Raw genomic sequence first — 16,391 nt, 5'->3', positions numbered from 1 at the left:
CACATGCACATACCCACGCACGCGCGCACACACACACACTCTCTCTCTCTCCAGATGTAAAACAAACACTTGAATGAGCAGAGAGAGAAAGAGAGAGAGAGTGTGTGTGTGTGCACACGCGCGCACACTCTCTCTCTCTTTCTCTCTCTCAACAGGACACATCCCCTAAAAGAAAGATCACCTAAAGGCCAAGGCACCATACACTAGCTAGCACTGCAATATGTATAAACTGAATGCATTCAATAGGTTGCAAATTAATACATTTTTTTTATGTTGGCTTTATTTAGGTGAAGCACTGCAGACAACTGCTATTCAGCTACTCCTACTCGTCCTGTCTCAGGATCACTGCTTAGCTAGCCCCGGCAATGACAGATGCACATGACCTTAATAATATTACAACAAGGAAAATATCAGCGAAGCTCTGTCGTATTTCTGCTTACTTCCAATGTGATTAGGAGAGCTCGAAATTCCAACCACGTTAATGTTTTGCTCTCTAGAAAAATGATGATAGATGAAGGTTTTCTCATTAACGGTAAAGATAGAATAGGATGCTGTGAGCAGCTGACACGGAAACCCTCCCCCAGCTGTTCTGTGCAATTTGATTGCAGGGAAATACTTCCCCCTGGAAACCTGGACAGTGTATTTTGGTTCCCGAAATATTACAATCATTTCAATTTATTTTAAATAACAATATCACTTATATTAGTATTTCCAAACTGCAGAATGTTTGTTGAGAGTTTCGTTTCATTTTCAAAGAAATTATATCTTCCAACTTCCTCAGAACTCTTATTTGATTTGCCTTAACTCTATGACTCAGTGACGTCATCATTCTTGCTCTTAAACATGGCGGACGAGGCGACAAGGAGGGCTGTGTCGGAGATCCCGTTACTGAAAACAAACTCCGGCCCACGGGATAAGGAGCTGTGGGTCCAGCGGCTGCGCGAAGAGTACCTAGCGCTGATCAAGGTGAGACCGGGACCGGACCGATCCGGTGATTAGTACACACAGGGTCTGGTAGCAAGCGAGTTTGCCGGGTAGCTTGCTTAACAGTACGTGTCACTGTCAACAGTGGGTGATGGAGAGACAGTTTGATCACGTTTGTTGATACTTGACAACCACGACATCTTCTAGCATGTTGATATTTGAATCAATGTGTACTTTTGGTTACACCAAAGTAAATGTGACGAAGACTTAGTCAAGTAAATCTAGGTTAATATCGTGCTCTCGTGTTTGTTGATTCTTGTTCCTGAAAGTATGTGGAGAACAACAAGACAGCTGACAACGACTGGTTCCGCCTGGAGTCCAACAAGGAGGGAACCAGGTCTGACACACACACACACACACACACACACACACACACACACACACACACACACACACACACACACAGTGTAACAGCTCTGCACTGTCTCCTGCTGTATACTAGTGTGATTTGTTTATTTATATTGCTATTTCTTCTTTGTTATGGTCAGGTGGTTTGGAAAGTGCTGGTACATCCACGACCTGCTTAAGTACGAGTTTGACATAGAGTTTGATGTGAGTCTTTATCACCACAGATACATAAACTGCATACATACTTGACCACTGCCACATATGAACATATCCTACATGTGTAATGACATAAACAGTTTGGTTTTATGTGTGACATACTATTAAGTTGAGGGTAGAGTGAGTCTGTCACTTACTGCTGTAACCTTTCTGATTGGTCAGATCCCTGTGACGTACCCAACCACGGCACCTGAGGTCGCCATCCCAGAACTGGATGGAAAAACCGCCAAAATGTACAGGTAAGACGCATATAAACATACACAATCTCACTCATACACAAAGTGTGATGAATCTGATGATGGTGTGAACTGAGATGGTTCCTCACTTTTGCAGGGGGGGAAAGATTTGTCTAACGGACCACTTCAAACCCTTGTGGGCGAGGAATGTACCAAAGTTTGGACTGGCTCATTTGATGGCCCTGGGGGTAGGTTGTGTGTGTGTGTGTATGTGTGTGTGTGCACGCACGTGCGCGATTCAAACCTGAGTGTTGACATCATGCTGCTGTATTCTTCGCGTTCTGACCCAGGTAGTTAATTGATAAGATTATGTCATTGATAGGTGAGAATTCTCTTACTTGGGACATGTTTAGCAAAACATTTTGCAACAAAATACAACATTTACATTTGTGCTCGTATTGGTTCTGTTTTTCCTATTTCGCAAGCCGTTGCACGTGACCCAAGTCTCCCAGTTCGTAACCAGTCCTTACTTCCAGTGTAAGAGGAAAACCAGCAGCACTGTAGACCTCAAGACCCAGATCTTATTACGCCTGATGTACTCTTCAAGTTTATCATATGTATCAACTGTGTGCCCGTGTGTGCGCTCGTGTCTCTCTCTCTAGTTGGGTCCATGGTTGGCGGTGGAGATTCCTGACCTAGTCTCTAAAGGGCTGGTCCTGCACAGAGAACAGCAGAGCAGCTGAAGTTGGAGACACACTAACCCTCCTCTCTACAGTCCAGAACCCTCATGCTCTCAGCAGCCCCCAGAGACGCAACAGCCCAACACACCCGCTCCTCCCAGAGAAGCATCAGCACAGCCTTTTATCATTTCACTGGAGGACTCCAGCCCCCAGCTGAGCCGCAGGGTGCCGGTCTCTCCCATAGGGGGGAATGATATATATATATGATCATTTTTCAGTCAAGTTGAGCTCTTTGTTTTGGGGGACCAGTTTAAATGTTTACAGTGGAGAAAGAGAAGACTGTAAGCAAGTATTTGCAAAGTGGATGTTTATATTTGAACATGTCTTGTCAGAGCTCAGGAGTGTATGATCTGTGTGTGCACCACCTCTGCACCTCCAACAGCTTTGATTCATCTATGTTAATAAACACTGAGTCATCTGAGAACTGGTTCCTCTGGTTGAGGTATGTTGTCTGAAGTTGTCCTACATGTACCATTCTAGTGACTACATCAGTGCAAATTTACATTTAGATCAGTAACTAAGGGTAAGCAAGAATAATGACAAGGCTTCACCATGTCAGAAGGACACATTTCGTATCATTCATCTCTTTTTACAGTTCTTTCACACAGGCAGGACAGAATGCATTGCTCAGTGGTAATACAGGCTTGATAAATACACAAACAAACACACACACACACGCGACTAAATAATTCAAAATCATAGTACACTTGTGAGGTGAACAACATGTAATAATCCACCTCTTTGTGGCCCTTAGAAAGGAAATAACCTTTATATTTAGCAGTGACATATAACAGTAACTAGTTATAATAACAATAGCTCCTAGTGTCTCACCACACACACACACACACACACACACACACACACACACACACACACACACACACACACACACACACACACACACACACACACACACACACAGTCCAGTAATCCGCACACAGTTGAACAGTTAAAAAATGACCGTCCCTCCTTCGTTTGCCCACGGACTACTATAACTGTGACACAAAACAGCATTTCCACATGCGGCGGAGTGGCTGGCTGCTCCTGACTGCCAGCATATGTCGTCTACATTGTGTATTATGTTAGCTCTAATACTTGGCTCTGGAGAGAATTACGTAATTGTCTCCTTTTAGAAAAGCATGTTGATGAGCGACTGTGATACGAGCGGATATCCGATTATCTGCGAAAAGTGAGTTGCTATAAAAAGCAACTGTCAATGCAGTCGACAGGGTGAATCTAGTCTACTCTAGTCTACAACTTGTTCAAATACAGGGGAGGGAGGGAGGGGGGTATTGAATGTTGCTTGCCGTTATTCTGCCCAGATAAAGAACTGTCACCTCTGTAACACTGGACTCAAAGGCAGCTTGGTTATTAAACTGACAGGTCAGGGATGTCTGCTCTCCGGGCAACGCTGCTGGTAGGAGAGGGGAACTTTTCATTTTCTGCGTCGCTGGCACTGAACCTGTTGGAACATAACTGCTACATCACCGCCACCTGCCTTCAGAGCCAGGAGGAAGCACTGCGGCACAAGGGTACAGCCACCAACATCCAGACCATCAGAGACTCAGGTGTGTGTGTGTGTATGTGTGTTCAATCTATCCTGTGTGAGTTAATGTGTATATACATATTTAATGCTAATGTAAACATTGTGTGTTTTCATGGGTGTACTGTTGTTTTGCATCGAACGTGTGTGTGTGTGTGTGTGTGTGTGTGTGTGTGTGTGTGTGTGTGTGTGTGTGTGTGTGTGTGTGTGTGTGTGTGTGTCAGGCGGGGAGGTGTTGTTTGAAGTGGACTCTACGCGCCTGGAAAAATGTGCGTCTCTGCACGGTTGTGTGTTTGACTGTGTCGTGTTTAACTTCCCTCACTGCGGTCGTAAGAGTGGCGTCAAAAAGAACAGGGAACTCCTCAAAAACTTCTTCCTTAGGTAAGAAACGATCCTCTAAATCACTCGTCACTGGTTTGACAGGATCTATCTACAATATGCTATAGGCTAGTACACAATATCACTTTCTATTGGCTTCTGATGAGGTAGATAGAACAGAACGTGCCATATTAGATATGTGCAGCTATCCAATACTTTCAGATCTCCTGGAGTGCCTTGGGGGTAGGGGTTAGGGCTCGATTTTGGTTCAGCGATGTCATCAGACAGAAGTGTTGTTAGGTTTTTGGTGTGTTGTAGTAATGTTCGAATTGTGTGTTGTAGCTGTGTTCTGGTGCTGAGGAAGGAGGGGGAGGTCCATGTCTCCCTGTGCAATGGGCAGGGCGGGACACCAGCCGACCAGCCAACAAGAGAGTGGCACAACAGCTGGCAGGTTGTTGCCATGGCAGCAGAGGCAGGGCTCATCCTTAGTGATGTCCGTCCTTTCGACAGTGATAAACATGACAGCTACAAGTGCACCGGATACAGGTAACTATGCACACTGGATACAGGTAACTATGCACACTGGATACAGGTCACTACTGCACTGGCTACAGGTGTGAGCTACAAGTGAGGGGTACAGGTGAAGCTTAATACCTGCCAGAGGTGGAGGACACAATTTTGTAATTGGTTTTGTTTCATCCCTTGAATTGATGTTCTGAGGAATGACTGTTGTTTCTCTGATGAACTGGTGTGTGTTTCTGTTAGCGACCAGGGTAACTGTGTGTGTTTGTTTGTTTGTTTGTTTGTTTGTTTGTTTGTTTGTGTTTCTCTCTGTCAGGAGCCAGGACAAGGGCTTTCATGTAGAGAAAGGACTGACCCATGTGTTCACACGTGGCCTCCTCCACAGCGCCCCTCAGAGGCTGAGTGTGGAGGAGACAGTTGGAGGGCAGAGAATCCAATACCACATACCTGCTGAACTCAGCGACTATATACACAGGTACACACACACACACACACTGGGAGTGTTGGACAACATGACTGACAATATTATCATAGTTATCAGATCTGTGTGTGCTTCAAAGCCAGGTTTTACAACTGTAAAGGTCAAACAACTGTAATCATTACTAACTCATTGTGAGCTGGTGGTCTAGGTCTCAATAGAATGTACTCTCTCTCTCTCTCTCTCTCTCTCTCTCTCTCCCCAGAGGTTTTCTCTCTCCAGGTTCTGTCCATCCTGTCAGGCTGGTTCAGGACTTCCTCCTGGAGGGGTTGGCAAAAGAATGGTCTATCTCCATGGTGACAGAGCCCCTCCCCATCCTCCTCCACTTTTCCCCCAAGCAACTGCAGACCTGCTGCCCCGAGATAGACCCCACACACTGCTACCGGATACACCCCTCCTACACACACACCCCTCACATTCACAACCCTATAGACACGCATACCATAACAGACACACACACGTCTACAGACAAGCACACTCCCTGCTCTGACGATGACAAACACGTGGACACACTCTTGGACACGCTGGCAGACACGCATATAACGTCAGACCGACGAGGCAAAGAAGAGGAGCCATGGGATGAGGACCGGGGGTCTAAAGCCAAACGTGATATCAACGGGGTGTGTGAGGGGAAAAGTGGTGTTGGTTTTGTGCTGCGTCCATCTCTACTACCTCAGATGGAGGAGCTGGTAACTCTGAGAGAGGAGAGAGATCAGAGAGAAGGGACCAGTGGGGTAAGGGAGGGCTGTGTGGATAGAGAGGTCGAGGGAAAGGGGGTTAGTGGTGGCAGAGTTGAAGAGGGCCAGACAGAGGGCTCTTCTAGGGTTATTGGTGGTTTTATTGGGGTTCTATCCAGCATCAGCGGCCTGGTTCTCAAGAGATTTCCCATCAGACCATGGGGACCCCCTGCCTTTCACCAGCTTCTTCTCTGTGGTGTGTGCACTGCTGCCTCTAAGCCAATCAAAGCTCTAGGACGGAGCCTGGAGGTCCTGCTAGCTCCACATGGAGTTTCCCTGGCCTTGGAAGAGGGGGTGTTGGGTCTGATGGCCAAGCCAATGGGTCGGATTGGCCGGGTGTGGGTTAGTGATGTTGCCGATGACGTCACAAAGGTGTGTGTGAGAGTGAGTCTGAGTTTGGACCTCCTGGCCACACTGGTCTTCTCCCTCCCTGACTGGCGCCTGCTCTGGTCAAAGGACCCACGCTTCCTCAAGCACTTCCTGCTCAAGCCATCGCCAGGAAAACCGTTCCGCCCGTTCTCCCTATTCCCACAGCGCTTCAGCTATGACATCAGCTTCTGGGTGGGGCCGAGCTGGGAAGAGGGGGAGTTCCATGTGGTCGTCAGAGAGGCCAGTAGGGGCACCGTGGAGCAAGTGGAACTTATAGACACTTTCTTACACCCAGACCACACACACACCAGCTACTGTTACAGACTCACCTACCAGTCTCACACATCTGCACTCTCACACACACACGCCATGAAACTACACACACACCTGCAAACACTGCTGTCCACACGCATGCTTGGCACCATCAGGTAAAGTGTGTGTTGGTGTGTAAAACAGATTTCTAAGTATATTTAGAGACACATGACCAGATGAGATGAAGAAATCCTCACTGCCTTCTACTTTTATTTCACCATGTTACCCAGTCAAACACCTCACATTTAGAATTGTTGATAGTAGAGCACTGACCTTAGTTAACTATTAGAGTGACGTTTGAAGAGCTTGGGTTGATGTCTTTTTTGACATATGCATTTTATCTAAAGCCTGTCTCTAACTTGTTTACAATGAGGGAGAGCAATATTGGTTGTATTGTGCCAGGTCTGGAGCTATGAAGTCCTCTCTTGTGCGGGAGTTTCTTGCTTCAGACTTAGTTATTTTCTCTCCAAGCACATCGAGGTACGCAAGGGGTGCTAACATTTTAGACATCGCTCCTCAGGAATTCATCCATCCACTCTCGATTGGTTTTCTCTTCTCTTGAGGGCAGTTTGATAGTTAAAGATGTAAGTGATATTGTTAATGATAGATCTATTGGCAATTGACGGTGGTGTTGTATATCCTGTATCTCATACGTGTTTACGACAATGCATTGTTTTGATTCTGCCTATCAATTTTCTTTTATTTAATCTGTGCAATAACAGTGGGTAAATGTCTCAATCATAACTTTCATGTAACCTCGCAAGTACATACCTTCAAAAGAACACTTCAACTTTAGGTTTACAACTCATTTAGTAAAGGGAAGATAAACACACCTGAATCTGAATGCCCAGATTTACTTATGACAGACTTTATTTAACATTTCAGAGAGAGAGAGAGAGAATTAATGAATATAAAACAGATGATCTCTGTTTGATCCCAGTTAGGTAAATAAACCACTTGTGTGTGCAATTTGGATATCTACTGTATATATGTTACAGTCATTTGTGGTATGCAACAAGTTTGACATAGAATGTAATAGACTTGGTTCATACTGTAGGTTGTGTCTTCAGTGTTTTGCGCCCTCTGGTGGCAGAAACCTAACCTTGCTCAAGCTTTCGTCACACTCCACGGACGGTGGCGGAAATGCATCGGACATTTACATTGCCCACCGCTTTAAAATCTCTTATTTGAAGAAGCCACCAGCAGTAGATATGGCGGCGAGACTCCGACAACGAAACAGGCGAGGGAGTAGACAAGATGCGAACAGCGTGAATCTCCCCAACGAAACCCGAACACCGAGAGAGGAGAAAGCCAGTGATGAAGGCACCCCAGACACACGGCAGGAGTGAGTTCCGGGAGTGAGATTGAAAAGCTATCGCTAGCTATCGCTTTACCGCACTGACAACCAATTGAAAATAAGTGACATGCTGTCAGTCAGCAGATATTGTAACTGCAATAAACGTTACATAAATGTTTAAAGCACTAATGCACATGCACATCAGGTGCTTGCCCTGCAGTGTCCATCCGTCATGTTCATTCATTCATTCATTCGTTGTCATGCACACTATATGAGATCGCTGTGTGCGTTCAATTCACACTTTATCTGTTTGTTCTCGTATTTTGTTTTGTTTAGGGAGTACCGTGTTATTTATTGATGATGTCTGGGGACATTCTGGCGTGAAAAGTAGAGGCGCGCTAATATCTAGGTACAGTTTCACGCTACTGTTTTCTGTTGTGTTGCTGGCCGTGGAGCCATTCATGCTTTAAGCAAGACTCAACAGTGTTTTGGCTGAGAAACTCAGATTTCGAGCCTACAGCGTCAGTAGGAGAGAGAGGAGAGCGTATGCTGACGTGGTCAAAACGCGCTGCTGTCACTACTGGGGGAGGTTATGCGCTTCTGCGCAGGTCTGTGCTAATAGGATCATTATAGCAAACTGGTTGCTTCTTCAGGTATTACAAACATCTGCAGAATCTGTGTATTACAGTGGTTGCCTATATATTGTTATCTACAGACATTATTAAGCACAGACCTATTATTATTATTATTATTAGACAAAGAGTGCACTCAATTACCCCCTCATGGATTTGAAGGAAATTAACTGTTGTAAAAAGTATGGTGAGAAGTCCCTGTTGTCCAGGGGTTGGGTGGAGAAAACGTGTACCCACTTTTTGTGGAGAAGAGTAGAGAATCTGACTGCAGCTCAGATGTTCTGCACCACGCATGGAGGTACCATATTAAAATGAGGCAGATCTGCCAGGTCTGCACAGCTGGTTTCCTATTTGAGCTGAAATGCAACTGATGCACAAATTCACTCATCTTGTTTACCAGACACTTGGCAGCCTGGGTCAGAGGTTACAAATTCACTGACCACAGGGACACTAAATAGTAGGGCTACTATGCAGGAACCAAGAGGCGATTCACCGGTGGTGGCCTTTTTTTCATGCTTTTATGTATATGTGTATTGTTTTTAATTGTTTGTGTATGTGTCTGTGCAGGTCTGTAGGAAGGGGAGGGCAGGTGTGGGCACCTGAAGGTTCCACAGCATTTAAATGCCTGCTCTCCGCTCGCTTCTGCGCAGCATTGCTAAGCAACATCTCTGACTGCGACGAAACCTACAACTACTGGGAACCGGTGAGTAGTGATGACTTCTAATCGAAGCATGAATACACACACACACACACACACACACACAGATTGATATTGTTTCTGAACCAGGCCATACAGTGCTGGGTGTTCCAGTTCCCTAAATCGTGGACACTTGTGTATTGAATAGAAATGAGATTGTCCAATTAGAAGTCTTTGTCTGTACTATGTGCTGTGTTTCTTATCTGCTGCCAACCGTCTCTCTGCTGATGGAATTTCCTCTCCTACAGATGCACTTCCTGTTGTATGGTTCAGGGATGCAGACGTGGGAGTATTCTCCTGTCTATGCCATCAGGTCCTATGGTTACCTATGGTTACACGCTCTGCCTGCATGTTTACATGCTCATATACTACAGACCAACAAGGTAATAAACACACACACACACACACACACACACACACACACACACACCATCCCATTGAAAATGCTAGCACAAATTAAAAATGTGCCAAGTAGAATTAGACAGTGTGGGACCAGGGTCGCAATGTACAAAAACATGGTGGTCTGATGGTTGTGTTGCAGGTGCTGGTGTTCTACTTTGTACGCTGCATCCTTGCCTTCTCCTGCTGCGTCTGTGAACTCTACTTTTACAAGTTAGTCTCCCTCCTCCTGAGTGTGTGGGTGTATGGGAGAGTGTGCTCTTGCTTTTTACATTGCAACTGTAACTGCCAACTCCACAACAACATAGCTTCACAACAATGTTAGCTGTCAATTGAGCAATAATATATGAGAGGCTATGTGTTGATGACATTTTTATCATGGCTGTGACGTGGTCGTAGGTCACCATAGCCATTGATATTGCTGATATAGCCATGTATTATTGCTTTTATACAATAGGTTACCAGCATTAACAATTCATTCCCAAATCCTACATTTTTTAACAAAATGAGATGCTACATTCACTATCACTGGTTGGCAAGTGCAATTTAAAGTGTCCTCTGGTCATTAGTTCTATTCGTATTGACTGCCATGCTAAATCAAAACTGCCCAACTATCCAGAACTGGTTTCTAGAGACGCTGTCCACGGCTTGTGCTTGGCAGTGATTGACACAATGTTGCGTTCGTTACGTCTGGTTGCCAGCAAATACAGACAGCAGTGACAGTCGCTGGCTGGCTACGAGCTGGATTGAAAGTGTTGAGAGGCACCCGACAAGATCATTTGTACAGCACATGTAGCTGGTTTGATGACTAGCTAACCAACTAACCTACACATTTCGTGTAGTAGTAGTAGTAGTAGTGGTGTGCGTTGCTAGGTAACAACGTAAATGATGGCACTTTTTTTAGGAATTAACGTGGCCATGTTTATGTTGTCTAATATATCATGGGCAGGATTGGCCCTAACAATGGGAATTCCAAACCACTCGTTGTATAAACCCACGTTTTTGGCTGTCAGATGTTGTTGTTTGATATCTTCCAGCAGGGGGCAGTGTCTAGTGCTCTTAACAAATACTGACAGTTTGAAGGGTCCTGGGTCCCAGCTGTAAAATGTTTTGATTAACTGTGTGTGTGTGTGTGTTGCAGGGCGGTGTGTAAGAAGTTTGGGCTGCACGTGGGCCGTCTCATGCTGGCATTCCTTGTCCTTAGTTCTGGAATGTTCTGCTCTTCAGCAGGTGGGTCAGAAAAGGCTGCAATACTTAACACCTCTCTATCTCTCTCTCTCTCTCTCTCTCTCTCTGCCCCTTTCCCAATTGTCGGAAACAGATTCCTCGCGCACTGTCCTACTCAAAATGCATTGGAGGAGAAGATCTACTGTAGGTTCCTCTGCTCCAATACGTTTTGAGACGTAAGCAAGTCATCCACTTACTTACTTCTCAATGTATTGGAGGAGAATGATGGGAGGACACAAGGAATTGAATTTTGAGAATTGAGAAAGGGCCACTCTCTCTTTGCGCATGCACTCTCTCTGTCTCTCTCTCTCATCTCTCCACCCTTCTCCCCCTCTCTCTACCACCCCTCCCTCCCTCCCTCCCTCCCTCCCTCCCTCCCTCCCTCCCTCTCTTTGTCTCCCCCTTGCCCTCTCTGCACCTCTCTCTTTATTCTCTCCCTGACAGGAAGCCTGTCATCTCTCTCATCCAAATAACAAATAATTGATCAAAGCGTGACCATTTTTTCTCTTTCTCTTCAGCCTTCCTGCCCTCCTCCTTCTGTATGTACTCTACTCTGGTTGCCATGACAGGCTGGTTTCAGGACACGCCCTCTCTGGCCATTATGGGCGTGGCTGCCGGAGCCATCGTTGGCTGGCCCTTCTCTGCTCTGATTGGGTAAGAACCTCGCCTCTCAGGTCTTATTGGGTCAGAGCTGGCCTTGTCCTCTGTTACTGTTTGAAGTGGTTATCCTACGGTCTTATTAGTGGCTCACCCATAAGTGACTTTCACAACCGTGGCCTTGGAACAGCTTTAGTGGAGGTGTGTGTGAATGCACAACTCAAAGCGAGGGGGGCTAGGGGGAGGGGCAGGGGCAGGGAGACTCATGGCTGGTAGACTGGCCGTGAGGAGGTTTAGGCTTAGCTACAGGCTCCATGTGGGAGTGCTGGTAGATGAACCTTCTTAAGGAGGAGCTCAGGGTCTAAAGCCCCTCTGTATGTTTGGCTGTATGTTGTTAGTAATACTGATATTAACCATAATTGGCTGGCCTTTGCTAGGATACCGATCGCCTTTGACCTGTTGGTGCTGAAGAGACAGTGGAGGAGTTTTATCACCTGGTCAATTGTCGCTCTGCTGCTGCTATTGGTGAGAACACACACACACACACCCACAGACACACACACACACACACACACACACACACACACACACAACCACTGCTCAGCTGCATATGCACACATATTATAGATAGATGCAACTACAAAATGTAAACCTTTGCCATTTTTAGATCATTAATCCATTCAACTTGTGTGTGTGTGTGTGTGTGTGTGTGTGTGTGTGTGTGTGTGTCACAGGTGCCCTTAGTAGCAGTGGACTCTTCTTTCTATGGGAAACTGGTCATTGCTCCACTCAATATTCTACTGTACAACGTCTTCACACCCCACGGCCCCGATCTCTATGGTAACCAAATACACCACAAACCTTTCCACGACTTAGGCCTACAACGTACACATTTTTGCATATTCCTCTTCAAACTATGATCATGAAATGAATGATGGTAAATCATAGCTTGATGATACATAATACATATGATATTACAGTACATTTGCACATTGTGTTTTTGTACCAAACATAGTATTCATATGTAAATTGTGTTTGATTTATTAATTTGTCAGTAATCGAACACTTTGTGTGTGCCTGTGTGTGTTACAGGTACAGAGCCTTGGCATTTTTACTTTTTAAACGGGTTCCTGAACTTTAACCTTGTATTTGTCCTGGCACTGCTCTCCCTGCCGCTTACTGCCCTAATGGAGACACTACTGCACAGGTTTAACGGTGAGTGTGTGTGTCTGTGTGTGTCTTTGTGTGTGTGTGTGTGTGTGTGTGTCTCTGTGTGTGTGTGTGTGTGTGTATAATATGCATAGACTGTAAACATTACAGTGAGTAATATATGTGTTTGTGTGTCTCTTTAGTGCAGAACTTGGGCCGGCCCTACTGGTTGACTCTGTCTCCCATGTACCTGTGGATGTTGGTGTTCTTCACTCGGCCTCATAAAGAGGAGAGATTCCTCTTCCCCATCTACCCCCTCATCTGCCTCAGTGGGGCTGTAGCACTGTCCTCTCTACAGGTACACACACACACACACACACACATGAAAGACTTGGCTTAAATTGTATTTCTACTATTTTGTGTGCTGCTACTGTTGATGGTAGCTTACTGGCATCTTAGAAAAAGAAAATGGAAATATAGCCTCGATCAATTACTTTAGAATGGCTAATGTTAGCATTGTCAGTATGTTACTTTGTAGCGGTGGCTAATGTTAGAATTGACTATACATTATTCTTTAATCGTAATTGTAATCTTGATATTAGCAGTAGCCAATGGGGAGCCATTGCCCTCCTGCCTGGTGTGCTAAACAAGTGTTGTCCTATTGAACGTCATGGATACGTGTGTGTGTGTGTGTGTGTGTGTGTGTGTGTGTGTACACTGTATATATGTGTATATATATAATATATGAATGATGTGTTGCCTGTCTTGAGGGATATGTTCCTTATGTTTTGTCTGCAGAAGTGCTACCACTTCCTGTTTCAGCGATACCGCTTAGAGCACTACACCGTCTCCTCCAACTGGCTGGCCTTGAGCTCCTTGCTGCTGTTCACTGTACTATCACTGTCACGCTCTGTCGCGCTGTTCAGAGGTACACACACACCCACACACAAACACACACACTGCCAAGTACGCATTCAAAAACTTGGCAATCGCTATCGGTTTGACTGGTTTGTGATGATGTATGTGGTAGGAAATGGTAAATCATTGAATGTAGGGCTAATCTTGTTTTTTCTTATTAACCCTGCAGGGTAGCTAATGCATGGTTATTTGTTCATGTACATACCGTGTGGATCAGATTCTGATTGTGTTAGTTGCATGCGTCAGTACACCTCAACCTCAACATTGGCTCAGCTTCTTAGAGATTATAGACTTGTATGCTTCTTTCCTTTAAAACTCTGTGTGTGCGGGTGTGTGTGTGTGTGTGTGTGTGTGTGTGTGTGTGTGTGTGTGTGTGTGGGTGTGGGTGTGTGGGTGTGTGTGTGCACGCTTGCAGGCTATCACGCCCCTCTGGATCTGTACCCAGAGTTCCACCGTATCGCCAAGGACCCGGCTCTCCACTCAGTCCCTGAGGGCCGAAATGTTACTGTGTGTGTGGGAAAGGAATGGCACCGCTACCCCAGCAGCTTCCTGCTGCCCAACAAGTCAGTGTGTGTGTGTGTGTGTGTGTGTGTGTGTAAGGAGCCACTAAAAACCATAATTCCACAAGCATTAACAAGCATTGAAATCGAAAGGACAATCGTTCTGTGTCTCATGTGCAGTTACACAGAATATCTTTATTTTTCCTTCCACCATCTCCAATTGGTCTTAAATTTAATTTCAAATATCATCATTTGTGCTTGTTAGATTGTGCTCTGTTAGATTTGAGCATTTTGTGACTCTGTCCCCTCTTCAGCTGGCAGCTACACTTCATCCAATCAGAGTTCAGAGGGCAGCTACCTCAGCCATACGCCGAGGGCCCATTGGCTACTCAGATAATCCCCACCAACATGAACGACCAGAACCTGGAGGAACCAACCAGATACGTGAGTCTTACCACTCAGTACTGGACTGGACTGTCGTGCAATGGCTTTCCTGTGGTTGCCTGATGGTTTTGTGGTGGTTCTGGTTGTTGAGATGGTTGTGTTGCAGGTGGACCTGCGGCAGTGCCATTACCTGGTGGACCTGGACACAGACTCTGAGACGCCACATGAGCCACGCTACGCTACCAACAAAGAGGAGTGGAGCGTCATCGCTTACAAACCCTTCCTACATGCAGCCAGGTAAACACACACAACACACACACACACACACACACACACACACACACACACACACACCCACACACACACACGTTTTTGAGGGAGACACAAAGGCTTTGCTTTTTGCTTTTGGAGACCTGGGAGATCTCCATTCCCCCCAGAATAACGTGTCTTATCAGATTCAGCATAGTATCACAAATAAATAGTCTCTCTCTCTCTCTCTCTCTCTCTCAGGTCTTCTCCTCTCTTCAGAGCATTCTTCGTCCCATTCCTGTCAGAACAGCATACCAGCTACATACGCTACGTCATCCTGAAACCTCGGAGATCAAAGCAGTCGCGCAAACGCACCCATGCCTGACCCACGGACTTGAAACGCTGTCAGCTCAGAACTCTGCCCTAAGCCCCCCTTTCCCGCTGACCACAACATCTCTAATGTATCCTTCCGTCAAGTGTCTGTGTCTGTGTCTGTGTCTGTGTTTGTGTTTGTGTCTGTGTCTGTGTGCGTGCACCCTAATGTGTGTTTATGTCTGTTGTCATGTATGTGTGTATGTTTATCAGACACTTAGATTTTTCATCTGTCTCTGCCTTCTCTGGGCTGTCGTCATTTTGTGCGCGCGCATAAGGCATAAGGACTGGTCTAGCAAGTGTTTTCTCAACTGTGTTGACTTGTGCAGTAGAAGGGTGGGTGTGTGTGTGTGTGTGTGTGTGTGTGTGAGAGAGAGAGAGAGAGAATGATATGAGAATGATATGAGCTGAAATGGTCAATAAAGACAAAATAAACATAGCAGACGCAGTGTGCAAAGACCTTTATTCAGAGGTGGGGGGGGGGGGGGGGCATATCAATAGCAAAATAATCCTTGTGCCATGTGTTTAGATTCCAATCCTTCTGTCGCACCACACACAGTGATCAGTGGTTCTCATTCCCTTTTTATTTATTTTAATTATGGTTTTTGATCATCGTAACAAACACGCATACAGCACTCCCTAACTATGATACATACAGAACACAAATAATACTGATGATAATAAGTACTACTTCCTCATTCTCTTTGTTGTCATGCCTTTGTTGTGGTCAGGCCGAGTTCTGAATTGACCCCTGACCCTTCCCTGGCTCCTTCTATTGGGTGTGTTCTTGAAGCCAAATTTAGCGCACTTCTGAGATGAGGGTTTAAACAGTCATGGAGTTGTTGTTGACATGAATATTAATTTGATAATAAACTGTATAAAACTCAATAACTGAAAACATATCAATCACAGGTATTGTCATACCTCAGGGAAGTGGAAGAGGTAGTGGAGTCAATATGAAACTCAGCATCCATGTCTCAGGCACAGCAGGGGTCAGGGTTCATGACCTTGCGGTGACCCCAGCAGGCAGGGGCAGCATAACAGGGCCATGCAAACAGGCTGTCACACGCGCAAAGTAAGTAAATAAATACTGTACACAGTCACTCTACCTTCACATTCAGGATACAGTCAAAGGTTCTTGCGACTTGTAGAGAATATATTCTTTCCCACTCCCTCGACATTGAACTGTTGGCTGGACCAAACTAACGTCCACCTTTCCAGTTCCAC

At 45.6% G+C, this 16,391-nt stretch overlaps 3 protein-coding genes across 3 annotated transcripts; all 3 read left to right on the top strand.

Moving 5' to 3' along the window:
- The first annotated feature begins 842 nt into the window (after positions 1-842).
- On the top strand, positions 843-2,892 carry ufc1 (ubiquitin-fold modifier conjugating enzyme 1). The gene is made up of 6 exons (XM_083691124.1): positions 843-966; positions 1,254-1,321; positions 1,473-1,536; positions 1,711-1,787; positions 1,882-1,972; positions 2,387-2,892. The coding sequence occupies exons 1-6, from the start codon at positions 844-846 to the stop codon at positions 2,465-2,467; spliced, it is 504 nt and encodes a 167-aa protein (XP_083547250.1). The 5' UTR covers position 843; the 3' UTR covers positions 2,468-2,892.
- An 885-nt stretch (positions 2,893-3,777) lies between these two features.
- On the top strand, positions 3,778-6,870 carry fdxacb1 (ferredoxin-fold anticodon binding domain containing 1). Its single transcript, XM_083665093.1, has 5 exons — positions 3,778-4,032; positions 4,232-4,388; positions 4,668-4,871; positions 5,164-5,322; positions 5,531-6,870. The coding sequence occupies exons 1-5, from the start codon at positions 3,855-3,857 to the stop codon at positions 6,861-6,863; spliced, it is 2,031 nt and encodes a 676-aa protein (XP_083521219.1). The 5' UTR covers positions 3,778-3,854; the 3' UTR covers positions 6,864-6,870.
- Positions 6,871-6,900: 30 nt separating this feature from the next.
- alg9 (ALG9 alpha-1,2-mannosyltransferase) lies at positions 6,901-15,568 on the top strand. Its single transcript, XM_083665092.1, has 15 exons — positions 6,901-8,088; positions 9,240-9,375; positions 9,618-9,752; positions 9,911-9,981; positions 10,910-10,998; positions 11,514-11,649; positions 12,030-12,117; positions 12,327-12,432; positions 12,685-12,807; positions 12,945-13,099; positions 13,540-13,669; positions 14,075-14,222; positions 14,474-14,603; positions 14,710-14,840; positions 15,054-15,568. Exons 1-15 carry the CDS (start codon positions 7,733-7,735, stop codon positions 15,175-15,177), a joined length of 2,058 nt encoding a protein of 685 aa, XP_083521218.1. The 5' UTR covers positions 6,901-7,732; the 3' UTR covers positions 15,178-15,568.
- The last annotated feature ends 823 nt before the right edge of the window (positions 15,569-16,391 follow it).

The sequence above is a fragment of the Argentina silus genome (assembly GCF_951799395.1).
Source record: "Argentina silus genome assembly, chromosome: 2".
Taxonomy (NCBI): domain Eukaryota; kingdom Metazoa; phylum Chordata; class Actinopteri; order Argentiniformes; family Argentinidae; genus Argentina; species Argentina silus.
Note: the sequence above shows the minus strand (reverse complement) of the source record. Positions and strands in the feature narration are given on the sequence as shown.